Here is a 27,051-nt window from a genome sequence, read left to right on the forward strand (position 1 = left end):
AACCACAGCACTCAAATATACAAGCTGCCTTCATTTCTTACAAATGCTCAGCAGTATTAAAAATTGGCTTCCAGAGATACAAAACTAACTCATTTTTCCAAAAAAAAAAAAAAGAAAGAAAAAGTCACAGTAAGCTCCTTCATGTGAGGATTTGGCACTTCCCGAAAAGCAGCGGGGTTCCGAGAACGGAGCGGCTGTATCTTGAAAAGGCTGTTTGGCTACCGACCCCAAGATCCTCTTCCCCTGGAGCCCGCTTGGGGCAGGGCGTTTCCCCGAAGGAGACCCTGAGGCTTGCGAGGGTATCAAGCATTTCCCCGGTTTCCGGAGAGTCTCACTTCCAGAGAGAGATGCAAGTCGCCCCAGTTCGAAGTCCGAAGCGACCCTGGGATGCTTCCTTCCGCACAAGCAGCCGCAGCAGTCGCCAGAGTCACCTTCCCCAGGGTGGGGTGGGGGCAACAGTTGCTGGACAGCCGGTTGCCAAGGCCAGTTGCCCTCCTCAGTGAGGCCAGAAGCATTTCTTTGGGTCAGGAGGGGGCGCTTTCAAACACTTGCCCAGCTTCTCACAGCCCGGAGGAGCCCAGTTCTGCAAGAGAGAGAGAGAGAGAGAGTCAGAGCTCACCCCCACATCCCTGGGGAAGCCAGGGCTCTTGTCTCTCTGCTTCCTCAATAGCGGCACCACCGCCGTTGGAAGCGGAGCCTCTGGAACCCTTGCAAAGCCGGGGTGGGGCGGCGGCTCCTCCCCGCCTGTGAGGACCCCCCACCCACCCAGATTCAGCTTCTGCATGGACAATGCTGCAAGCATCTGTGCCGGTTGTGGCTGATGGATCCTCCCCCTGGATGAGAACAGCCACGCCAGGTGTCCCCACAGCCATTCAGCACAGGCCAAACTAGAGAGGGGGCCCTCTACAGGCCTCTCCCCCAACCCCCCCCCCCACCCCGCCTTCCTGAGTGAGAAGCCGGATTTCAAGGAACCAAGAAAGGAGCCCAGCTGAGCCACGGAACCTTCGAAAGAGACTGGACAGCCCTTTGACCAGGGAGGTGTAAGATCTCCTCCCTGAGCAGGGGTTGGACTGGAAGACCTCTTGAGGTCCCTTCCAGCCCCCTGATCCCATGCTCTAGGCTCTATTTCAGAGGTCTCCAACCTTGGCCACTTTAAGACTTGGGGACTTCAACTCCCAGAATCTCTCAGCCACCTTTGCTTTGCTGGCTGGGGAATTCTGGGACTTGAAGTCCATAAATTCTACAGTTGCCAAGTTGAGGACCCGGCTTCTGTTGTGCAGCTGAGGTCTTTTGTACGCAGCTGTTCCTTAGGCAGGGCCTTTTTGCACCTTTTTGTGTAACCTGTACAACACGATACCCGAGGCCCTTGGCCGATGCACCAATCGTTTTGCACACGGGTTTGTGGAGCTTCTCCCAGGAGCCCCGGAGAAGCCAAGCCGGCAGCCTTGGGAGGGCAGGGGTGAGGCCCATAAGAACTTGTGTGTGTGTGTGTGTGTGTGAATGAGAGGTTTGATGGATTAGTCTGGCAACTGATGGATTGGAAGGCATTTACATAGCCTGAGGCTTGCTGGAACCGGCTCCCGTTCTGCAGGGCAGGAGCCGTGCCAGGAGGGGCAGGACGGAGGCTCTTCAGGCTTCCAAGAAGGGGGTGCTCCTTCCTGGGGGGTGGGAGGGGGGAGAGTGGTCGGGAGAGGGAGGGTATCCAGCCACTGGAGTGATGGGGGTGGGCGGCGTGTCCCATGCGCCAGGGCTAAAAACCATGGAAGTCCTTCCTACCACTCAGGAGGAGGAGGAGGAGGAGGAGGAGGAGGAGGAGGAGGCTTGGCCCAAGCCAGCTGCCGACTCTAGGAGAAAGGGTGGCCCACCCACCCCAGCAAAGTCCTTTGCTCCTTCCGAGCCCTCTCTCTTCCCCTTTGTGAAGCAGCCCTCCCTCTTAAAACTCACCTGGACAAAGAGGCTGCCTCCTCCCCCCCAGAGCCAACTCTCCCCCATCGAAAGCGAACGGGGCCCGGACTGCCAGTCAGCCCGGCGGGTGTCCCCACTTCCCTGCCAACCTGTGCCACCTTCCCCTTCCCTTTCCCCGCCCGCTTCCATCTGCTACACAGCGATCACAGCGCCTTCTTCTCTCCCAGTTCCCCACCCAGCCGTGGGTGGACAAAGCCGGCTGTCAGTGGCTGGAGGGTCGCCCTCCCCCGCCCGGTCCTGCTGGCCTTCCTTTTGGGGCTTTTGCCGAGAGGGCGAAGGAGAGAGCGCCTGCCTGAGCCTCTCCTGGAGCTCTGAATTCTGCACAGCCGACACCAGGGGGCAGTGATGCCCAGCCAGAAGAGCAGGAGGCCCTGGGAAGCCTGCCCCCCCAAACAAAATCTCTCTGGGCAGCTTAGAGGACAATTAACGGGGCTTTCAAAGCCCACTTCCCACTCCCGAAATGCTGAAGGGAGGAAACAGTGGGGCAGAAGGCAGTTTCACCCCACTAGGCTCGGCCTCTTAAGAGGGTCACGGAGGAGCCTCCCGTGTCGTCTTGTTGTCCTAAACCACCCTGTGGTTTGTGTGGTTTTGACAGGTTATGTAAAACAAGCCATTGTGGCTTGTGAACTACGGCTTATGGCTTAGCCCCAGGTGAACCCAGGGAATTGTGGTTTATTTATGAAGACATCCTTCCACAAACCTTGGCTTGGGGCCCTGGGTGAGCTAGAATCCCCAGGTGTAAGTGCTGCAGAGGCCAGGTCTCTCTCCTTCTCCTGAGCGCCTGGCATTGCTGCAGCTGGCAAAAGCCTCCCCAGGAGCTCATGCTAAGCGAAACCGATAGAAACAAGGCTGACGGGACTGAAGCCTTTGGCCGCTGAGAGCCGCATTTTCTCACTGGGGCAGAGAGATGTTGTAGGTGCCGTGCAGAAGGCCGGCATGAGCCCGGTCCAGGGAAGTCTAACTGGAGAAGGCCTACACCAGGGGGTTTGTCGCATCTGAGGCCTGAAGCCAAAGCCAGCCTGCAGCAAGGGTAGCTCCAGGCGAGCCGGTCGCCGTAGGGCTACTTCAGTGGGGGCTTCTTCCGGCTGGAAACACACCCGGAACCTGCTGTTTGCTGACGAGAAAACGCCAGGCATTCAGTGCCAGGCCTCCTTTTACGTTTCCCACCGGGCGAGAATGGTCAGGCAGCACAGTCCCACCCACCCCACCGCCACAGGAGAGGCCAAAGGCCACCCTGACCGAGGTCACCCCTATGCAGGGAGATCGTCTGGATGGCCGTCCATCCCCCCCGCCGCCTTGGCAGCCTTTTCCCTGGGCCCACCTGGCCGGAGCAGGCCCACAGCGTCTTCCCCGTGGTCAGCGTACAAAGGGCATCCCTCCTTTTGCAAGGAAGACACGGGCCTGGCGGTGGGAGAGGAGTTTTGGCCTTGGGAAGCCCGGGACTCAACAGAAACACAGCCCCCACCCCCCACCCCAGACCTCGACCCAGCCCAGGGGCCTGGTGGTTTCGGGCCAGCGTCAAAGGAGATACGCCAGCCCCACCAGGCACAATAGGAGCCGTGGAAGGTCAGGTTGTGTTTGGGTGCCTTACCATGACTGCCTTGTCACAGACGTTCAGCTGAGGCTGCCCTGGGACCAGCGTGGCCTTGTGCTCTTGGACGACGGGAGAGACCCTCTCCAAAACAAACTGGTATTCGGCACTGGCGAAGCTGAAACAGAACCACAGCTGACTCAAAGCGGACCCAAAGGAAGGGAACGCTGACAGGCCTGGCCAGAAACATACACCCTGCTGTAGTCCCAACTGTTTCCTCAGCCACAGGTCGGCTGAGGACACGCTACTACTGGGCAGTCAATCCAGCCAACTGAAGCTTCGTAGAATCCCAGAACTGGATGGGTCCATTTGAGGCCGTCCAGTCTGACCCCCTTTTCAATGCAAGAATCCCAATGAAAGCAACCCCTACAGAGGACTGTTGAGTATTGCCTCGAACGTGTCTCCCTTCTTGCTGGGGATCGTCCGTGGGGGATGGTCCAGGTTTGCCAGGTTTTTAAAAGTCCAAAGCGTTTCTCCTCAGTTGCTTCCTGATCCTTTTCCGTTCAGGATCTCAGAGGCTGAAATGAGAGACTTCTGCCTCCAGAGCAGATCCCCTCCCAGTTCCCGCTCCCTAACAGGGCAGTGGCTCTTGGGGTGATGAACAACCCCCACCCCCATGGGGAAAAAAAAACCTCCCTGGGCCCTGGCTGCTCTAGGCCGAGGGCAAGAGAGTTCGTTGCTAGGGTCCTGTCCTCTACCTTAAGGAGCAGCTCCTCCCTCCTCTTGGACCCCCTTATTTTTATCAGGATTATAAACATTGGCAGGTACTTGTTTAAGTGGATTAACGTCTCCTTTCCTCTGTGGCCTCATTTCAAGCACATCTTGGGGCTCAGACTTAGCGATCTCATTCTGTCTATCATATTTAGAGTCCCTTAGGGAACGAACGAGCGCAGATCACATTCGGAGACCAAATGGAAACCACGGCCGACTCAAGCTTCCTCTTCGCTTCCGGTCCGAGCTCACCAGGGTGCCCGGCTGTCGGGCTGTAGCCGGCCCCCCTCCTTCTCCAAGATCAACCACACTCACGAGCCTGGGACGTGCCACGGCAGCACTTTTCGCAAACGCCAATCGGTACCATCCTCTTGGGCAACTCTCCAGTGCCCCAAAGGAAGTGGGTGGCGTGTGTCCCATTCCTTGCAACCGAGCTCCGTGGGGGCGAGGGGGCTGGACCACCAGAACCCGAAGCGAAGAGGAAGGAAGTTGCCCCGGCTGGTGATCTGATCTTGCTTGCTCAGCTGGGAAGTTGAGCTTTGAGGGATCCGCTGCCCAGCGAAACAGGCCCTGTGCTATGGAGCAGCAGACCCTCTGCGACTGTATTTCTCCATCTTGGCAGCTTTCGGAGACCTGGCCTTCCATCCCCAGAAGGCCATGGATCCTCAGCAGGCTGCCTGGGGAATCCTGGGAGTTGAAGTCCAGACCCAGGTTGAGAAACACGGCCGTACAAGGCTGGCAAAACTGCCCTAGATGAAGGCAGCTCACCTATCTTTGGGGACCCAGAATGGCCTGCTTAACTCAAGGCCGAACCGGACGCTGGTTCCTCTTCAGGCGGGCCTGGGGGGGCTCCAGAGGAGAAGGCCAGCAGCGCCCATCCACCAACCGGCAGCAGGCCTGTCCAGGTCCCAGGGAGATGTGCTTGGCAGGGGCCGTCCGGTCTCCACCCCCGGGAATCAGAGCCACCCTCCCCCAGCAGGCAAGACGACCAAACGACAAGGGAGCTGTGGGGCTACGCTTGCACAATGTCTGTGGTAGCCATGGGGCCGTGCCTGCACAGGGGTCTCGCATGCCTCTGGTCTCCGACAGGCCACTCTGCCCGCAGGACGCACCAAATTTGTACTCCGCGTCCCCAAGAGCGGCTGGGAATTGCAGCGGAAGAATGAAAGGGGAGAGTGAGCCAGGGCTGGGTGAGCAGGTGGCTTGGAGAGGAGGCCGCCTGCGAGATTCCCCCTGTGTACCGGAATCATTCCTGGCTCTGGATGAAGGCAGGGAGGGGATGGAGTCCAGGGTCATTACGCTAATTAACACTTTACCTCCGGGAGGTCCCCAGAGAGCCAATCAGGAATGGGAGGGGAGGCAGGTGGTCCCAGGCCCAGGTGTGGTGTGTGCGTTTAGCTCATCTAGCATAATTGTGCTCCTGCTATCTGTCCCCCTCCTCCTCCTCCTCCTCCTCCTCCTCCACCTGAAGCGGATCCGTAGGACGGGGCTCATTCCGGGGTTAACTCTGCCGGGAACGGAGGGGAAGGGGTGGGGGGCTTCATCCCAGGCACCTTTCGGGTTCCTTGCCCTCCCTTTCGAGCACGGCTGCGAATCCAAGGGATGGCAACCCTCGTGGCAGAATGGGCAGGGTCATCTGCAAAGGCGGGGCGGGGGCTTCCTTTGGGGGTGCCTCCCTGCCCATAGAGTTGCTCTCCCCGGGAGGCTGGCCAGGCTCCACCTGCAACCGAGAAGCCCTTCCACCCGAGGGCTCCTCCTTGCCCTCTACTCCAGGGTTACTCAACCTCAGCAACTTAAGACGTGTGGATTTCAACTCGCAGCCGGCTGGGGAATTCTGGGAGTTGGAGTTCACAGATCTTAAGTTGCTGAGCTTGATTATCATAGCTCCGCTTGCGCCTTCACAGAAGAAGGAGGAGGAGAAGGAGAAGGAGAAGGAGAAGGAGAAGGAGAAGGAGAAGGAGGAGAAGCCGCCTCCATCTCCTCACTGGCCATCTACGGAAAAAAGGGGCCAGGAGGTCGGATCTCCCAGAGGCAAAGCCGCCCATAGACACCAACATTCTCCCCCTTCCCCGTGGACAGGAATACGGTTGTCTGGCTGGCCTGCAGGCCACACGGCCCTTGCTGGCACCTGCTTGAAGTCGTCCCCCTCCCCTCCCCCACGTTAGCATAGGCACCCCGGACAGGCTGGCCGCCAAGGGGGCTACTTAAGTTAAACTAACACAGATACACACCACGTGCCTCCTGCCTTAGAATCCCCCCCCCCAAATGGAAATGACGGGACTGCAAGGCAGAAAACCTGGGGTGTTTCTCCCATGACTGGAGACAGGAAGGAGCTTTGGGTTGATCAGTGGAGCCGGGGAGAAGGGACCCCTAAAGCCCCGCCTAGCGTGGTGGTGTCTTCCCTCCCGGATTGGGGGGGGGCTCCTCTCGCTCAGGTACCCCCACACACACCCCGCCTCACCTGATGGGGTACTTTTCTCCAGGGTCCTTTCCCAAGTGGAAGATCAGGGGGAGGTTCGAGTGCTCCTCTTGCTCGTGGGTGGTGACTCCGGAAATGTTCTGCCCCGGGCAGAAATCGATGCCCTGCAGCACCAGGAAAGCAGGAGGGTCAGCAGTGAGGAGAAGAGGGTGGGGGGGGAGGGACAAGGGAGTGGGCAAAAGAGATGGAGCTGCAGCTGAGGCCCCGGTGATTCCTCTCTTCCTCAGTCGGCATCCCGCTCAGCTGCTCTCCATCCGGGCAGCGGCCCTCGCTGGACCTTTGGTGCCTCAAGCTGAAATGCGAATTCTCCTTTTGGGGGAATCACCTCCCCCTCCCCCACTTACTGCAGTTTGCACTCCACACGCCCACGGAGCTGCTCCGTCACCATCCGGGTCAGGGTTTTCCCCCAAGGCGATTTTCTCAAAGGCAACTGGACTTTCTTGGGGTTTTTTTCCTTTCACTTCTAATCCAAGGAGCTTCTTCGGTTCTGTTTACTGAAGAAGCTTCTTGGATTAGAAGTGAAATGTTTTCAAGGGAAAAAACCCCAAGAAAGTCCAGTTGCCTTTGGGAAAACCGCCTTTGGGACACCCATCCAGACTGTTAGGAATCTGCCCTCTGGGTTCCTTCACCAACCCATGAGCCTCCAGGAGTGCAGCCTAGAGCATCTCCGGGGCAACCCAGGTGTCCTAGGGACAGCTGTGACTCTTGGCAACCTGCCTGGCTAAAAAAGGCTTCGTGACAGGTGAAACCCTTCCCAGCCCTGAATATACCAACCATCTTGCCCTGGATCAGGCTCAGTCCGGATCTACACAGGTGGCAAAGGACAACAGGTGTGGCAGGAAAAGAGTCAAGCGGGTGAGTCCCAATTCTCCCCCAGGCAGGTTCCTCTCTCCCTGGGCATTGGGTCTTAATTCTTCATGGGTGGGAGTGCCAACCTTCTGCCTCACATGGCATTCTACATCCTGGCACGTCTAGACGATATAATGTCATTTGACTCTGGCCTCACCTTGGCAGGGCCAGAGAAGGCGGGCGTGTGCCTCTTCCAGGACCCTCCTCCTTGCTTATCGTTGATGGCCCAGCCCAGGTTCCCCCCAGCGCCCCCTCCAAGGCCACCTTTCCAGGCTGCTGTTGCTTCCCAGAAGACCAAGGGTGCTATGAAGGGAGGCGGGGAGGTGGCACAGCTGCACTTTGCTTGCACATAAAACAAGCATTCATCCAAAAGTCTCTTTGCAGACGTCGGAGGAGATGTGATTGGCAAACCATTTTCTAAAAATATCCTGTCTGTCTTTAGTGGATAGGCTGGTCAGTGGAGCAGTTAATATTCTGCTTTTCAATAAAGTAAGAAAGGTTAGAAGCTCATGAAATCCCATTTACCTGCACAGAGCTACAGATTTCTGTCTCGGTGGCTGGAAGGAAGGAAGGAAAGAGAGAAAGAAAAGGCTTTGATAAGCTGCAGCAGGCAACCCTCGAATGGATCTTGAAGGGCCCTGGAGGTGATGGACCTTTTCACCTTTGGTTGGCCAGAGACCCAGCAAGCTCTGCCTTTCTGCAAAGCCCAAATCTCTTCTTAGAGAGCAGAATAATAGAATGACAACAACAGCAGCTAATGAGAGCCAAAAACCTAATAAAAGCCCAAACCGGAACAATTGTAACTTGGATGCAAATCAAAAAGGCTATTTAATTAAGAGAATGCTAATTAGCATGGGGTGCCTATAGTGCAAATGTGGGTTTTTTGCACGAGGTAAGAATGTATTCTCTGGGTATTTGCTGCCATGCTGCCTGTTTACAGAATCCGTTGCTCCTCATGTTAACACCGGCTTGAAATCAGGGATTCAACTAATCACCAAGGGTGGGTTAGGATCCGTCTGCCGGTCATTAGGCACAGATTTCCTCCCTCTGGGTGGGCAACTAGAGCTGCTAGTCGAGATTAAGCAGTATCACAGGACATCCGGTGTGCCAACCTGGAAGCTTGGAAGCCTAACACCAGGCGAAACACAGAGTGTAAATTCTTAATAAAAGCACCTGGAAGGTTTGCCAGACTTTTAAGAAATCGGTCCGGAATCCTCCACCCTCCTACCCAGAAATGTCCCCTGCAAACAGCACTCCGCTGTCACTCATTTATCGACATGCTAATGACGCCCCTGAAACATCCAGCGTCCGTTGCTCAAGCGTAAGGAAGAACCCATCTTCTTCTTCGGGCTTGCCCCGCTCTGCCTCTGGCGCTGAATCTCAACTGTGCGCTTTCCTCCCTGGAACGCACGCCGGCCCTCAGGGTCACCCTGCTCAGGGGTTGTGGTTGTGTTCCTGCATCTGTTTCCCAGCCAACAGCCACAGATGCTCAAGAAATATAAACAAGGAGCTAAGCAGCAGACGGGCACCAGTGGGCTCTCCCCAAGCACAAAGGTTAACATGCTTTGATCTGGCAGCCCATCACCTGGGCACCGCCTCCCTCCTTCTGCTGCGGATTCGCTCTCTGCTCAGCCCGCCCTGCCTTCCTCCTGCAAAGGGGAGCTGAGATGCGCCTCCAGGATTCCAGGCAGAGCCTCTCCTTTCCTAAGGTGAACCACCGCACTGCTGCAATGCGTGAGGTTTGAGTAAGGTAGGATGGGGGGGGGCGGGGGGGGGCATCCGCTGCAAGAAGCACCCACAGGGTCTACTCTCCAAGGCTGCCTTCACACCTGGGCAAGCTTTGGACTTGAGAGGTGTGTCCTCATCTGCCCCATTCCAGACCTGGGAAGGAAAGGGCACTAGAAATGACCCCCCCGCACCCCCACCCCAAGGATAAACCAGGCTGGGTGGGGGTGGGGGAGTCCCAACATCTCCAAGGCAACATGGCCTCTGCCTCCTCTCCAAACCTTCAAACTCTTTGGCGTCTCTAATCGATTCTCCGGGGCATCTGAGATGTTAATCTGCCTGCCCAGATTTAAAGAGTTCCCCATTATTATGTTCAGGAAAAAAACGCACCTCCACAAGTGTCATTTTTCATACCTCAGTTACTCACACCCATCTTCTCAGCACTAAACTTCCCTTCTGCTCCACACAACCCATTAATCAAGGGATGACAACTTAAAACTGTGCAAACAAGAACCACTTGTAAATCACAATGGCCCTTTTACAGTTTCTGGATGGCAGCTAAGTAAATATTCTTCCTCGGTCAGTTACAGCTGCAAACCGACTCTGCCAGCTTCTTCTTAGCCAGGTGGATTTCCTGCTGAGTTGCTTTGCTCTGCTCTGCTTTCCTTTCCTTCTTTTGGCTTATCAAGAAAAACAGGTGCTTTTCGCAGGAACGGTGCCCTCTCTTGATAAGCCAAGATAAACAGAATTTGGCCAATCCAGGACCAAGCGAGTCTTGAACAACTGCAGTTCTAACCATAGGATGGCCCAGAAGAACCACCTGCCCCACCAAAAAGGAGAGCCCTGAAGTTGCCCACTCCTATCCCTTCACACGGCAGACAGGACGGCACCCTTTGGGTCTCCAGGGACATCCAGAGAATGGTCTGGTCTACCGAAAGGAAGCCTCCTTCCCGCCATTATCCCAGCCTTCAACTGAGGCATTCCGGCCAGTTCAGGGTACGGGTCAGATCCCAGGAAGCCTCTAAGGAAATCTGGCCTTATTCCCTTGGGTCCAGTGGAGCAAAACATCCAATTAAAAAGCTGGCTCCTGTTCCATTGAGGAGGTCTCAGCCGCTGCTGGCTGTTGCAATCCCTGTTCTCATGTTCAACATATGTGTTTAATACTCCCTTTTCATAAAGGAACCAACAACATCAAGTTGCTTTTGTTTATGTATCTCCTATTATTTATCAATAATATTGATAAAAAAACTGGAGACAGCAAAAAGGAGATTAAATAGCAATTATACTTTGCGAGCGTTTCAAGCATCTGCAATCAAAAATGTAATGATATTCGGCATTCTATTTTTTTATATAAAAAAACCAACTATTACCTAGTGTTGTAATTAGTATCAAAGCGCAGAAGAATAGGACCAATTTTAGCCCTCACACAACCTTCCTGTTGTTAATGGGGGTTCTGTCCACTAATTGGGTGCTCCAGTTGTACCCACCCCAACTGCAGACAACACAAGCAGCTGGAAAGCAATGGATTTTTAATCACCCCATGATGTACAGTATAATTACTGACTTTTATCAACTAGCAGTTAAACAAAGACTTAGAAAGGAATAAACACCCCTTAATTGCACTTCTGCCACCACTCACAAGGGGATAACCTTGGAACCGGCAGCTCCATTATCAAAGCTGTGCTCTTTCTCACAGACTCATGCCAGGCAGACAGGCGGCAAGGGTCCAAGGCCCCTTTCTTCCAGCAGGCAGGCCTGAAATGCTGAATTGGACCAGAGGAACAAAGCACATCGGAGTGAGACTGGGAAAGGGCCTCCTCCTTCTCTCCCTCCCAGGGTTCTTCAAACTTGGCAGCTTTAAGAATTCTGGGAGTTGAAGCCCACACTTCTTAAAGTTGCTATGTTTGAAAACCCGAATTAGTCTAAATGTTTTCTTTTTAATACAATCCTGATCCTCCCTAAAAGCTTTTTAACACCTTTGAAGCCTCCTTAAAACTACATCTTGCACTGAAGTTGATGTTTTGATGATGCATCACTTTTGAAAATAGCGGGGAAGGAAGGAAGGAAGGAAGGAAGGAAGGAAGGAAGGAAGGAAGGAAGGAAGGAAGGAAGGAAGGAAGGAAGGAAGGAAGGAAGGAAGGAAGGAAGGAAGGAAGGAAGGAAGGAATTTTCAATTACCTGGCTGAACTGCTCCCAGGAATTGCTCCAGGTCCAGTAATGGGCCTTATAAAGCCCAACCCGCACTGCCATCATCTCATTGCCACGGTAATAAAATATTGGTCTGATTGAGAGGATGGGGAGGGACAAAGAGAGAGGCACAGCCACATGAGAAGTGTAACATATCCAAAGAAGTCACTCCCCCGCCCCCCCGCCCAGGCAGCTACAGAGATAAGGGAGACAAACTCTTTAGCAAAGCCTGGCCGGCAACTTAGCTATCAGTCAGGAGCAGGCAGGCTTCTAATAGCCTTTCTGCAAGGTTTTCAATTAGCATTTTTAAAAGCATCCATCAAGAGGGAGAGCTCGCCTAGCAAAGTCAGAATGAAACCTTATACCAATTGTCTTGCCAGTGATTGTTCATCCTTGAACTGTGAAATTTCACACAGAGGACGCCGCTGACTTAAAATACTCAAGGGAGAAAGGCACCTGTGTGATGGAGATGCCAAAGATACAGGAGGCCAAATTGCCAGCCCCAAAGCCAAGAGAAACCAAGCTCTGAAATTTGCTTGGAACTCAAATAGAGCGACATATACATTTCAGTCAATTATTTTGCAAAAAAAGGAGAACGCACCACATTATTCGTACAAACTCAATGTTGTGGAGTTGGGAGACTGAGGGTAAGTTGGTCTTTCCTGGAATTATGTGGCTTTTAATTGACCAAATCTAATTCGGCTGAGTGAAATTTAGGCCAGTTGTGCTAGTATCCTGTATTGTATCGTGTCCATAGCTCGACCTAAAACCTTAGCAGCAGAACTGTAGGAAGGGGTGCTTCAGGAAAAGGCCACAGGGTCATAACGAAAGCAGAGAAATTTTGGTCAAAATTGAGGACTCTGAAGCAGAAGAATCGACATTGTAACACTAAGCTCCATGGAGTGACAAGGCAGTCGCCAATATATGTTTCGAGCTCCAGATACAACATCCACAAAAGCTTTAGGAAGCAGGTGCTTCACCCTCACGAACAAATGACAGGAGTAACCCTTCTATAATAAGAGGCTCCCAAAATAGCCACCTATTTCTGCAAGAGGAGGGGGATGCCCATGACTCACCTGTCAATTAGTTTGCCTTGCAGGAGGACAGGCAGGAGGTCGATGCCGTCGATCTGCCTGTCACTGGGAGGCTGCAGTCCTGCCAGGGAGAGGCAAGTGGTGAAGAGATCCATCACGTTGGCCAGCTGGTAACTCACCTGCAAGCCACAAGACAAGAGCACCTGTGAGAACTCTTGTTTCAAAGTCGGACATAAACTGTTTCAACTCCTTCCCTCAAAATGACGCTATAGAGCCCTGCACACCAGAACAACTAGACACAAGGACAGTTTTTTCCAGAACGCCATCACTCTGCTAAACAAATAATTCCCTCCACACTGTCCAACTATTTACAAAGTCTGCAGTACTATCACTATTAATCTTCTCATCACTCCTTATCACCCATCATCGCCTCCCACTTGTGACTGTATGACAGTAACTTTGTCGCTTGTACCCTTACGATTTATATTGCCTGTTTCCTAGTATGATTAATTGCTTATTGTGCCCTATGACTGTCATTAAGTGTTGTACCTGATGATTTTTGACTCAAGACTAATGAATCTTTTCTTTTTATGTACACTGAGAGCTTCTGCACCAAAGACAAATTCCTTGTGTGTCCAATCACACTTGGCCAATACAGAATTCTATTCTATTCTATTCTATTCTTCTATTCTATTCTATTCTATTCTATTCTATTCTATTCTATTCTATTCTATTCTATTCTATTCTATTCTATTCTATTCCAGTTCTAGTTCTATTAATTACTCAGATTGTTAAATATGCTTTTTCAAAAGCAACTGGATTTCCTTTGGCTATTTTTATGCTCTATTAAAACCAAGCAAGTCCAGTTGCCTTTTGAAAAAAGCACCTTTGGGACAACCGTGACAGGCTGACATGAGATACACGTGTACCCAGATTCTGGATCTCCCAAGCGACCGGGAGAGATGCGAAGGGCCTCCAAAGCTATTTGGGACGCTGTAGCCACAGCCACCAGCGGGGTCCTCCAGAGCACCATTTCCCAACCACAGCAACTTTAAGAGGCGGGGAATTCTTCTGGGAGTTAAAAGTCCACACTTCTTGAAGTTGCCAAGGTTGAAAAACGCTGTTCTGGACTACTGAAGGATCTTGAAGATAAAAGGAAAATACAAAAAATTTCAACTCCACGTAAACATTTTAGGGCTGAGATTCTGGGATGAGCTCCAGAGGAAACCCCAGCCGGCAGCAGCATTTTCCCACACCAGAAATGAACGGTCAGATCCCCAGGAGTGGAAGGTTTGGGTAACTTCCAAGGACCTTTTTATTCCTGCCACCAGCCCAGGACGGGTGTATGACAATTACACTAATACCAAAGAAATGGTGGAATAGAATCATTTTGAAAAGGATCAAAAGGAGGGACAGAATGAAACGTGAATGACAAAAACTGAAATATTTATTTTTAAATAATTAAATTGAACTGTTCAATTGTCCCACAGCACGTGGGCTGCAGCAAGTCGTCCCGTTCCACCCAGGACTGCCAGCAGCCGCTTTGCCCTTCCTCCCCTTCATTCCACCGGGCCTGGAGAAGACAGCTCATTTTCAGCAGCCGAGTCTATCGCCCGTCTCCCATCCTCTCCCTGCACGGAGGACAGAAAACTTCTTAAAAGAAGCTGGAGGCCAACGTTACAGCCACTTGGGTTTATCTGCAACACCATATTGGAGAGATAAAATCTGGGGCGGGGGCGGAAACGGGAGGAGGCTGCCGGGGGAGGGGGGGTGCCCTCTGCTGTTTTCAGAGGGTGAAAGTAGCACTTTCTTCTGTCGACAGTCTCTTTCCCTCCTTTGCCATTCCCGTAACAAAACGAGGATGAGAAGGGAAGAGAAGGCTCTGAAGAGACGTGGCTCGGTGAAAAAAATAAATAATGAAAGGCAGAGAGGAGCCAGATCAGATATTTTCCATATCAGCAAACAACAGCCCGTGTTACTGTGCGCGAGAAGAGGGGGTCTTATATATATTTTATAAACTCTCAGCACATACAGAGCGTGTTTGAGAAAATGAAATCCCTTTTGCCGCGGGCCACATTGGGAGAAGAACTAGCCAGCTCCGGCATTATCAGCGCTTTCAAGCTCTAACTCTGAATCAAAGGCGACAATTAATAAAGTTTCCCCCACCAGGAATGGAAAGGAGGAAAGCTAAATATTTGAAACTGGGTGAACAAATGTCAGGGTGTTTTTAAATAAAATCCTTTTACATTTATCACAGCAAGCAGACCTGATATCTCTGTCTAATTCAATTTCAATTTGTACCTTGTGGGAGATAGGGAAGAAAAGGTTGCAGCGCTGTCTTTGGCTTGATATGTTCTTTTCTCCTTCAAGGAGCAGAACGGGGGGTGGGGGGTGGGGGGGGGGAGGAGGGGGGGGCTGGAGGGGCTGGAACAGGAGAGAGGCTGAAAGGAGCGCAAACACAGAAAGGATCCTGCAGCTGGATCCTTCGGGAAAGCCGAAGCAGCAGGCGAACTCGCCCAGGAAACTCTGTTTACGGGCAGTCCTCGAGATACCACTCTAAGGAAGCCTGCAGGTTGGTCATAAGTCGCAAATGGATCTGCCGCGTGACTGAACTGATTTTACTACGGTAGCTTTATTAGCGGTTAAGCAAACCCAGGGCTCACTATGGTGCAGGTTTGCCAAAAACTGGAAGTGACAGAACATGAAAACAATTCAAAACCATCCGTTTCCTACAACCCAGCAGTGAACGCCGTTATTATACCTAGAGATCTGCGAGATGCCATATAAAGCAAAACTACTGTTAAGTTCTACGGAGAAGATCCTCCCCCAGATTCCTACCTGTCCCGCAGGTATGTGTCCTGGCCACCAGGCGATAGCTGGCTCTCTCATGCCACCCTCAAAAGTTGTTTCCTTGCCACATAGGAAAGGGCCATTGCTGCCTCCTGCATAAAGAGAAAATAATTCCAAAGCATTTCTGGACAGAGGAAGGTAGAATTTGAATTCAGGCTAATGGGCTAATAAGTCATTCAAAAAGACACTGTCAACTTAACACCCCTGCCCCCCCCCTCCGCCCCCGATATAAGTATTTGTAGACAATGCCCTTGGAAGAAAGCAAATCTGCTTCTAATATTCTGTCCCAACCCTGCCAAGGTCCACTCGGAGAAAACTGACCTTGTTCTGGGGCTGAAATGAGGGCGGCACCATTGTCAGATGTAAAAAACACAAAAGTGTTGTTGCTGATGCCCAGATTTTGAAGGTGGCTGAGAATTTTCCCAATGCTAAAGTCAATTTCCCGCACAGCATCGCCATACCTAAGAGACAGGGAGAAGGAATTACAAAGCAGTCGAGGTAGATATGAGGGTATCGGAGTATACTCAATGTATGTGTGTATGCATGTGTGTGTACAGACATGCAGGGCGCGGGGGAGCAGAAAAGGGCTCTCTCCCGACTGCCGCCTCCGCAGCCGAAGACTTTGTGCCACGGACTGTTGGGAGGTAATTCTAGCTGAGACTCTTAGACCTTGTGGGACAGCCAGGTCATTTTAACCACAGTGTATATTCCTAGGAGTAAAAAGCCAGTGGGGGCTGAGGTAAATGTCTCAATGGTGTCTTATACCACAGCTCACTTATGGTGAGTTACCTCAGTCCCCACCAAGTGGCTTCCCTCAGGGAATAAGGTTGACTTCTGTGTCCTGAATAGTTTTAGCCAAGGCTCAAGTTTTTAGGAGTAAAATATTGGTGGGATCCGAGATAATCTCAGCCATGTCCTGTTAAAAGGACCAAAAGGACCTCAGGTGAGTAAGAGATAACATTAGTTTTAAAGGTAGTATTGCCTCAGGAGCTGAGCTTGCTCTTGGGAATAAAGTGAATTCTTGGAACATGAGGTAATTTTAGCCAAGGCTCAAGTTAAAACACACACTTGGCCAATAAAGCCTCTTCTATTCCTCTACTCTACTCTAAACATGTAGGGAATTAACTACCTCATGGATCTAAAGGCAAAAACTAACCTAAATCACTTCAGGTCCAGGAGCTGACCTGTCTTTTGGGAAGGTAAACTCTCAGGGCCTAAGGCAATTTTAGGGACGCCTTCCTGCTCCTGGAGAGTAAGAGAAACTCCTGGGGCTGGAGACCATGTCTGTGGGAACAGTAAAAAAAGCAAAACTATGGTCTGAAGGATTCTCACGGGCATTCCAATTCATTGAAGCTTGTTTCATTCCTAGGATAAAGAACATAAAAGGCCCTTTTTAAAATTGCTGAATTGATTTTCTAGTCTCTGAACATCAGGTAGACATTTGGTGATGTTGATTTTTTAATTTTATTTAGAAGACTATGCGAAATGAGAGGGACATTAGATTTATAGTTTCCTTGCCTGGCGTAACTTGGGCCACGGAGATGGTTCTTAGAACCAGGAAGACGACCTCAACAGCCCCTTTTTAATGCTGGGTGTGGCTGTTGATTCCTTTCGTCCATGTTAATGGTTATTAAAGCTAAAACTAATAACAACCAATATGGCAGTTTCTTGTTAAGTAGCTTTTTGGGCTAGTTTGGGGAAAACCTGGATGATTATTTTTCCTGCAGTTTAAACAAGAAAGTAAACCATTACATGCACCACATTACCGTTTTACAAATGACAGCGAGTCTCAAGCCCATTTGTTATTTTGCAAGTTACATTCAAGGGAAAGGAAAAGGTTGAGATTCCGTCAAGACAGGAAAATATTTTCAGAGAAGGGCTTGTCCTTCAGCACCGACCGCATTTGTTTCCTCTCTTCTTGACTTTTTCCAAACTGGCAGTGCCTTTTTTTTTGCAGCTCCAAGCCATAGTGTAGGGAAAAATAACTATAGTGTTACAGCAGAAACTCCTATGCTCTGAGCCCAAGAGGCGGTATGAACTGAAGTGAGAACTGGCTGTGGAATTCTTTGAGTTGAAGTCCGCGCTTAAAGTAACACTGATCTCAATGATGCCTCCAGCCTCTACAATTCTATACAACACAGTTTATACCAGGCCTGGATATCTCCGCTGAGTCAGACTAGGAGGACTGATTGGGGATTCTCTCTTGGGACATCGGGGAAGGGAAAGGAGAATATGTTCCTCAAAGCCAACTTACAATCCTCTTTGGCTTGTGCCCAGGAACTCCCTGGAGGCATAGACAGGAGCATGGGTGGCATCGATGGCCCAATAGAGAAAAAATGGCCGACGGCTGGCTTGCTGGCTGCTTATGAAATCCAGGGCTTCCTGGAAGAGAGAAGCAACGTTCAGCGCAATCGCCCAGGCTACAGAAAGGATCTTTGGGTTTGAAACAGGTGTCGTCAGAACAAAATTACCTGTAAATACATTTGAGTTAGGTTTGCTTCTCCTGACTTACGATCAATTTTTATATCTTCATAATACCTACGATAGAAAAGACAACCAGAAAAACATTCCTTGCATTTTAGGTATGCAAAAATAAAGGGAAAAAGGATTTGCTCCTCCTGATGCAGGCTGTTGCTGACAGCAGCCACCATCAGCTCAGTAAGCCAAGCTATTTTGCTCAAGTTCTCGTTCCAGCCTTTTCTTCATTCTGACTGAGTTCCTCCTCATCTTCCTATTTTATAAAGACCTCTATGAAAAATTACGTGTACACTTTTCCATACAAAATGTATGTATGTTTTTGCAAACCACCTTCCCTAGTGCGTTTTTGTGTGTGCTTTTCAGTGCAGGTTTTAAAGATGTGGATGTGCTGCATTGTTCAGAAAAGCATTATCAGCTTATGACTGACTCAGTCTCGATTCAGGTACCACTTCAGGAACTGCGAGCTGGGAACGTTCATGTTAAAATATGAACTTTCTCTTCCCTCTTAGTAGATAATAATGTGAAGGATGAACTGTATTTCATGTCTGAATTTTGTTTAACATGGGCTACCTGGAATGAGTAGAATGGATGGCCTGTAAATGTATTTTAAAAAATGAAATCCGTGTGGACAAGAAGTAAGTGGGAGGCTGGCCTTTCCTCAGTGATCAAGGCATAATCCTTGAGTTCATACATAATTTATTAGATGCAGTAGTTTCTCAATGAATGGATCCAGATCTCTCAAATGTGCTTTCAAGGTGGTTCATCATTTTCACTGCAAGTATTTGCATTGTGGCAGAAATTCTGAAATGTGAGGACCTGCCCAGGTACTTGATCCAGATATTTACAGCTTCCTAAGGAAAGGAAAGCAATACAACCACTACTCAAACTTGGCTAGAAGAAGAAAAGCAAGAGAATGCACTCCAAAACTGCCCATGATCACAATGCTCAAAAACAGTTGAGCAAAACTAGTAAAGGAACGAAGAGAAGTGAGTAATATAAAAAAAAGGTTACCTGCCGATCATTTCCGTATCCCTATAAACAGGGATGTTGGGGGTGGCTTTGTTATCATACGGTCCAAAATGGCAGTTGGGAGAGCCAAACCAGGTGTCAAAGCCATGCCTCAAGGGATGGAACTGAGGTTGGTGGCCCAGGTGCCTAGAAAAAATGATTAGCCAAATCAGGGGGAAATCGCATCAGAGGGCAGCCAACAAACTCCTACGTTCCATTATAAAAAAAAAATCACAATTCAGGGAACTGGAGAATAGAAGTAACACCCCCAGCCAAGCAGCAAGCACTGGAATACTTCTTCATGGCACTTCTTCCATCTTTCTAGCGCATTCCTCCCACTTCTTAAGCTTCTTTGCTTGGCTCCTTCCTCTCCATCGCGCCCTGAGCAATGCTACCTATTTACTTTTTGAATTGCTAGGCCATCTTTCAAAACCAGGGTTTCCTAAGGCAATTTATAACCCAAACCATTTGCCGATGCTCAAGTATGCATGAGTCATGTATGGCTCCTTGCTATTCGCAGGGATCTGCTCAACAGCCCCCGGGGTTCTTTGGCTGGTCTTCAACGGGGCAGAGGAACAATGGCAAATAAGGATGGAACAGAAAACAAGCTGCTCACAGCCTGGCACAGGGGAAACTACAACTACAAAGGGTCACTGGAACTGCACTTACCTACCAGGCACAAAATTGCCCTCCAGTGGTGAAAAGTGCAGGAAGAAACATAGCCGGGTGGTTTTTCCTGGGCTTGCACAAGACCCGTGTGATTCCCAGGAAATATTCTCAGAAAATGCCCTTTCCTGGGCCAACAGTCCCTACTCACAGTCACTCATGCCCTAGTCACTTCCCATCTTGATTATTGCAACACACTCTACGTGGGGCTGCCCCTGAAGAACGTCCGGAAGCTCCAACTGGTGCAAAATCCAGCGGCCCATATGGTTTTGTGCAGATCCCAGCGTGCCCATGTGTCCCCTCTCCTGCAGGAGCTGGATTTGCCGATTTGCTTCTGGGTGCAAGTCAAGGTGCCGGTTATCCCTTTTAAAGCCCTTCATGGCTTGGGACCTCAGGTGATCTGAGGGAAGGTCTCTTGCTGGTCACCTCTACCTGACCCATTAGAATGGGGAGGCAGGGAATGCTGTGGGTCCCATCCCTGAGGGAGATGCACCCGGTGGGACCCAGAAGGCGGCCCTTCCCCGTGGTGGCTCCCTCTCTCTGAAACTAGCACTCTTCTGAAAGGCCCTGAAGACCTGGTTCTGCCAGCGGGCCTGGGGAACCCAGAGCGGGATGGAGTCCATCAAACGGCTCATGTGATCTGCTGTCGTCGGGGTGAAGGGTGGGAGTTGGGGGGTGATTTTTTATTTTTTTTCCCAGATTTTGTTCTATGGTACTTTATTCATTTATTTGATTCTTTTTGTTAGTTTTTATTGTTTTTTATTTTAAATATGGTTTTACATTCTGTAAGCCGCCTTGAGTCATGGGCGAATAGGCGACAATATAAATTCAATAAATAAATATGCCTTCACTACACATTCTATCCCTGTCACCTGAAAACGCCTATTTTCCTGGAGCCCTGTGGCCACTTCAGAATCGAATAATTGCACGTCCCTCTTTAGAGCTTTTGTTTCAGTCAAATCTTCCTCTGGAGGAAGAAGGAAGCGAACTTCCAGGGTTTAAATGAAGAGTCCAAGCAACTAAGTCCGCCAGCAGAGCTACAGAGCTTTGGCCCTGGACTGAGCCAGCCCAGGCGGGGAATCAGCTGTCTGGAAAGGGAGCTTCCTCTTCCAATTAAGCCACCCCTACGCTGCTTGGATTTGTCGCCCAACATGCAGGCAGCCTCTGGAGAGCACCTGGTTGGGGAATAATCTGACATATAACAATCAGGGACATTAATGAACCAGGTGATAAATAGGAGGAACACAACCACTTCGGTCTTTCGCTTTCTTCCATTTTTCTGTGGATCAAAGAACACATTATTTTTTGCAGCTGCTGCAAGCTTCTTTTTAACAACCATGATTTATGTAGGCAAATCATTTCCTGGCTGTTTCTGTTCTTAACACCTGCGCCAGCACTACAAAGGTGGGTCATCAATTTAAATGATCCAACTCTTTGCTCATTTAAAGATGCTCCCAGGATGCAGCACAGGCAGATTGAGGTCAATATTTGCTCACCGGCTCTCCGTTTACCCTCTGCCCGTCTAGATTATGGCCCAACTCTTCAAAGGTGTGCTAACATCATCAATCCTTTTTCCTGTAGGAAGGGCACATTTATCTGGGATCAGAGAGAGGCACTTTCCCCTCTGAGAGTAAAGGACCACATCTCCATATTCCAAGGGAGTCAAAACCGGAAGAATTGACAACCCGGCACAAGCACTGCAAGCATTGTCGTTGGTAATGAAAAGAAATGGAAGAAGCACATGGATAGCTCAGAAATCAATCACAGCACGTGGTTATCTAGACAGCTTGCCTCGATTTCTGAAGACTTACAGACTGAAATAGAACTCTACAAAAAGCACAGAGAAATAAGGTAGCCAGAAAAAAAAAAGCTTTACCATTTGCCGACGATCTTATTGGCATAGCCTGCTTTCTTCAGCAATTCTGGAAGGAGCAGCTCAGAATCCGGGATGCCCCCAGTTATGTCCTGGGGCGTGTAGGCTGCGTGAAGACAAGAACACTTTGGCTAGATGAATAAGCCTTGGGAATCGGATTTTTGAGCTGGTACTCTCAGGTCTGAGGGTCGTTCAAGGATTAGAGGCATCTAAACCAGGCTATGCCGAAGACGCCAAGAACAGATTCCAACGACACTCTCTTGGGATCCATTCAAGGTATGTATCCATTTCTCATTAATTCTTTACATCAGGAAAAGCAAAATGCTATACTGAGGGTTTTAAATACACAGGAAATAAAAGGGGAGGGGTAAAACCCTAACCCAGCAAATTTGTGTGCCATATTTCGAGCAGCAAATCTGACCTCTCCTGCTTTACAAGCTAGCAGAGAAGGAGGCTTTCGACCAGGTACAGAACGAGCCAAGGAGACTTGAGAAGATATGTATTTGTTTACAATCTAGATTTACAAGGCCACCCAACTTAATACTGACTCTAGATGGTGCCGGGGCTGCAGGCTGGACCTCTGCCCACCTACCAACACCACCTAAAAGCAGCCTCGGAGAACGGAAGGAGATCCCTGCAACTCCCTCCTTTCCCTTCCCAAACGCCATAGCCAGTCCAGGAAGATGCCCCAATGAATGGCACTAAGGCTGCTGGGAGGCAAGAAAAAACTAGGAAGGTCACGCTATTCTCTTCTCAGGTGCTCCAAAGGCCAACCACAAGCGCAGGTAGTTCTTGACTTACAACAGTTTGTTTAGTGACCATTCAAAGTTTCAACGGCACTGAAACATGTTTTCCACAGTTTTACAACCGTTGAAGCATCCCCTTTATCGCGTGGTCAGAATGCAGGTGCTTGGCAACTGGGGCCTATTTATGATGATGGCTGCAGTATCCTGGTCTCTTGTGATCTTCTGACAAGCCAGGTAAATGGGGGGATGCCATATTCACGTAACAACTGTGTTAATTTAACAACTGATGGAATTCACTTATCTGGGGCAAAAAGATCTGTAAAATGAGGAAAAACTCACTTAACAAGTTTCTCACTTAGCAACAGAAATTTTGAACTCAGTTGTGGTTGCAAGTCAAGGACTGCCTGTATGACTGACTCTATCTTCATGCGATGCCCCAGCCTAAAGCAGATCCCGATTCTTTCAGGGCCCTAAATCCCCGATGCTTGTCTTTGGATGAGGTGGGCTGGAAAAGACTTCAAGAACTATTCAATGTCAGTGCAAGTCGTTGAGAGCTAAACTGGGAACCTTGTTTAACTCCCAGCATCGCCATTTAACAGGACTTTTCAATTACCCTGGCTAGCCCACCTCTATTAAGCCTTCACCAAGAAAGGCAACGGGCCCGTCGCCTACTTTAGATGCTGCACACATTCTTCCATACTCTCTTGCCCTTGTCGTTCTATGAAAAGCCCCGCTCTTCCAGCAAAGACAGAAACACCCACACTTGCCAGCATGCAGCATGCATCAATCTGGAGCTGTAAATGCATGCTTCAAAACATATGGTCTCCTCCAGCATCTGCCATTTTGGAACAAACAATTCTAACGCCAGCTAGATTGGCCTCCAATCAGCTCAAGCTGGCATCTCCCCATGAAAATCCTGGAGCAAAGTACTCATTATGGGCAGCTTAGTGATGCCCTCCAGATGCCCTTGACGAGTTCAGAGAACATATTTCTGCTAAAAGAGTAAATTTCAAACAGATTGCTAAACTACAATAACACACGACTACTTTAATAACTCTTTTGTCAAATGTTCCTTAACCCCTTTGGCACAGAAACAAGCGCAGTCTTAACCCAAATTCTAGAATATAAACTGCATTGTTTAGAAAAAACTTTTTAAGACCTCAGCGGAGATCCCTCTCCTCGTGGGTAGTTTAAATGATCGTGCAAAATAACCCTGAGGTTGCCTGTCCCTCCCTCTCTGCAGGTTAGCCAATGCGCCCTGTAAGCCTCCCTTAACACGAAACTCTGAAGGCAGACCCTGCCCTTGGCTCTGCTCGCAGGAAGAGGACCTACCGTTCCTGGCATGGGCATTGGTGGTGTAGAAGCCATTCCTTATAGGGAGACGGCCTGTCAGCAGGGCTGCCCTGGCTGAAAAGAAGAGAGAGACACATGAAGGCAACAGCCGATCCCGCCAAGCCTGCCTTTCTTTCAAGCACCCAGCCGATGACGACAGTTCTGCTCTTTCAGCATCCCTACAGGGAACCCTTGACTGACGACCACAGTTGGGACCGGAACTGCCGTTGTAAGTCACGCTGGTCATTAAGCGAGTTACCATGTGACCATACCCAATTTTACCTTTTTTTGCAGTGGCAGTGAAGCGAATGCCACAGTTGTTAACAAAAAGTTGCAGAATGCAGATCCGCTGCAAATTGCCACAAACTTAGCCAGTTGCCAAGTGCCCAAAATGCAATCATTGGGTGGGGGTGGGGGGGGAAGCTCAGAACTTTAAAACCGGATAGTAAATGGCTTTTGTGGGGAGGTCCATCAGAACTTTGGACGCCTGCTAAGCAGCATCAGTTGAGGACTACCTGTGATTACCACTATTGCAATGTGTAGAACATTATCCTAACTGCTCCCCAACCAGGCTGATCTGTGGGGAGCTTGGATGGACTACTAGGCTATCAGAGGAACTGAACTATTTTGGAGAATCAAACATTTTCTCAGGTACTTTCTAGAGCATTTAATCTGTAACACAAAAGACCTGTGGCTGTACAGTAGTTCCGGGTAATGCTCCATCTTAGCACACAGCCTTTTACCCACAGGCCCGTGACATTTCCCTCATTCTCGAGTCTACTTACATGGCGAACAGAGAGGGTTGGCGGTGTAGAAGCTTGGGAAGAGCATCCCTTCTGCAGCCATCTGGTCTAAGTTAGGGGTCTCTTTGGAAGGATTTCCAAACACACCTAAGTCACCCCAACCCATCTGAAAAAACACCAACAAGCAAGAAAAATAAAAGCTTTTAGAGCCAGAATGTTAGCTTTTAACCTTTATATTTTTCTCATTCAGGTATTGGAAAGCATCACTAGAGCACCCAACATGGCAATGCTCACTCAAGAGGGGGACCGGCTCTTTCCACAAGTGTCATGGAAAAGGGGAGAAAGCTTTGAACTTTGCAGAGTCCCATATTAACTGAGCCTCACCTGGATTATCAACCGAGCATGGATACTGGCTGTTTCCTCTGGGACAATAAGGAAACCAAGCAACCAAACTAAGAATGTGATGGCACCACCACTGACATCCCTCTGGGGAACATTTATATCCCAAGTCTTTGGGCTCCATTCACAGTCACCAAGGTGCCCAGAACAGATCAAACTAGGATAATATTCCTGCTATTTTTTTTTTCTTACAGGAGAGTGGCTGCTTTTGCGCACAGTTTGGTTTTAAGGTAAAAGTGTGAAAAGCTTTAACTTTCTGGTGACCCTCAGAACTACTCAAGGCAAGTAATTCTGCAAGCAAATTATGCACTCCGTGTTGGCATAGGTCATTTTGTGGTTGCTGTGTGAATTTTCCATTCAGCATTATGAAATTAAAGGAAAACCCGGGGAAACGGTGCCAGGCCTGCCTTTTCTATACTGGCACCTGCAGCTCACACTCTTAGCCAGACTTCATCTACAACTTTTTTTTTAATGACACACACATATGCTGAAAAATAATAAAAAGAGGAAAAAATGAGAGCGTCTTTGTTGTACAGAAAAATAGGCAAAACAACAGGAACTTTCTTCTAAGGAATACGCATGTTCATATACACATCAACAATTTCCAGCAACAAAAACTTACTAAATAAAGAGGCCCATTAGGAAATTCTCTGCTAATAGTTCAGTCAGCAGAAAAGTGGACTAATTTCCGGAAAGTGGTTGATGAATCATAATCATAGGAACAGTTCAAGAGCCCAGAGCTGAATTCTAAAGCTCCATTGCTGCTAGGCCTTTTCCTGAAACGGAGGGGCAGCTGCTATCCCAGTAGATTTCAACCTGTCTAGGGAAAGTCTGTGACCCACAACTTGTTGAGAGAGCCCAGTCCTCCTTCAGACAGTCCAGGTGAGATGCTGAGAGGAGAGGCGAGCCTCAATCGCAGGGGGGCCATTCCGTTACGGGTAATGATCAAAACTGAACGGAATATTACTGAAATACTATTCAGAATGCAGGAAATGTGCAATGGGGAAAGTCCCAATTCTCAGAACCATTTTTCTATACAGAGTAACACTTTTTGGCTTCCTGGCCTGCCAAAGCAATGTAAGTGTATAAGTAGTACAGTCACTTTGGAATGAGATGGGTGGCATATGAAATTAATAAACAAAGACTCAATATTTCTTCAAAAATCTGGTAGTATCCATAGAGATTGACTGGTCCATAAGGATTTTCAAGCTAAAGCTAACAAAAACTTAAACTTATCCCAGGCAGAACGAGACAGAAACCTCCAGAAACTTGGAATGCAAGAATTTCAAGACTGCACATCAGACAAAAAAGGCAAAAAGGCTCCCAGACACCCAGTGAAATTCAGGTTGGTTAAGGACCCTATAAGCACAATTCCCCGCTGTTTACAGTTCCCAAGAGCCGCATTCAGTGGAAAGTTGTGTGTGTGTGTGTGTGTGTTTTTCTTCGTCCCCACAAAATGAGCTGCCAATCGGCCCTGGGACTGAAGAAACGCAGGGGTGATTTTCAGGCATTTCCAACTGATTTTCCATTTGCCGTAAAGGGCTGAGAAGTTGGGCTACGGGTGGAAAGTCTCAGTTCCTGGCAGGCGGAGACTTTGAGCTGGCAAATTCTAAGCCCAGGAAGACGAGTCCCGCGAAGGGGCGGGAACTCGGGTCTCTGAAAGTGAACTGGGTGGTTTTGAAAAGGAGACTACCAGGAGATCCCTGGGAAACCGGGTATAACTCTCCCGAGTCATAATAAAACAAGAAGAGCCTTTCCGCCTGGGCGTCTGTCTTCCAGGCCCTGCCCGGCCTCCCCCAAGTCCGGGGCTGCTCAGGGTCCAGCTGGACCGGAGGGGGGCTTTCCCTCTGGCCCCTCCAGCCAACTCCGCGCCCCCCAGGCCCCTTCCCCGGAATGAGGCGCCTGTGCTCACGTCGTCCATCAGCAGCAGGACCAGGTTGGGCGCCGCCGGGGTCCCGGAAAGGTTGGCCGCTCCCAGGCGCCACACGAGGGCCAGGCCCCAAAGGGCCAGCATCACCCGCCGCCGCCGCCGCCCGGGCTGCGTCTCCATGGCAACGCCCAGGTTGAGCAGCCCCGCCGCGGGACCGAAAAAGCCTAGCACGAAGAGGAGTGGGGCGGCCAGGCAGCGGGGTCGCCCGCTCTTCCGGCTCCCCGTCGAAGGTGAGGGCTAAAGCCAGCCAGGGGGTGGAGCTCCTTTGGGGCTGCGGGGAAAGGCCCTTCCGTTCGCCACAGCTCCTCCTTGTAGGCATCGAGCCGCTGGCGGGGCTCTGGAGCGCCCGTGCAATGAGTGCATAAACCCTTTGGCCTGCCCCAAGCCCCGCAAGGAGCCTTCGAAGCGAAGCCGGAAGTGTACAGCTGCGAGGAAACGCTTCCCTGCTACTTTCCCTGCCGGCGGGATTCAGGGGGGAGGCGGGG

The 27,051-nt window shown here is 50.1% G+C and overlaps 1 protein-coding gene across 3 annotated transcripts; it reads right to left on the minus strand.

Annotated features, from left to right (window-relative positions):
- Positions 1 to 16: 16 nt before the first annotated feature.
- Positions 17 to 27,036, minus strand: GALNS (galactosamine (N-acetyl)-6-sulfatase). Of its 3 annotated transcripts, XR_015744899.1 has the most exons (15): positions 26,549 to 27,036; positions 24,280 to 24,403; positions 23,495 to 23,569; positions 21,420 to 21,522; positions 18,881 to 19,024; positions 17,863 to 17,929; positions 17,646 to 17,773; positions 15,713 to 15,852; positions 15,380 to 15,483; positions 12,584 to 12,720; positions 11,499 to 11,601; positions 6,729 to 6,850; positions 3,557 to 3,674; positions 412 to 583; positions 134 to 217 (listed from the first exon to the last, which is right to left on the minus strand). XR_015744899.1 is itself a non-coding variant. In XM_026719758.2 (14 exons), the coding sequence occupies exons 1-14, from the start codon at positions 26,684 to 26,686 to the stop codon at positions 497 to 499; spliced, it is 1,590 nt and encodes a 529-aa protein (XP_026575543.2). In that variant the 5' UTR covers positions 26,687 to 27,036; the 3' UTR covers positions 17 to 496. The 3 variants fall into 3 exon arrangements, 2 of the variants coding, with proteins under 2 accessions (XP_026575543.2, XP_087796435.1); XM_026719758.2 differs by having other exon boundaries at positions 17 to 583; XM_087940309.1 differs by having other exon boundaries at positions 17 to 583; positions 25,259 to 27,036.
- Positions 27,037 to 27,051: the final 15 nt, after the last annotated feature.

This window comes from Pseudonaja textilis, chromosome 11 (genome assembly GCF_049901715.1).
Source record: "Pseudonaja textilis isolate UNSWEBS1 chromosome 11, rPseTex1.2, whole genome shotgun sequence".
Classification (NCBI taxonomy): domain Eukaryota; kingdom Metazoa; phylum Chordata; class Lepidosauria; order Squamata; family Elapidae; genus Pseudonaja; species Pseudonaja textilis.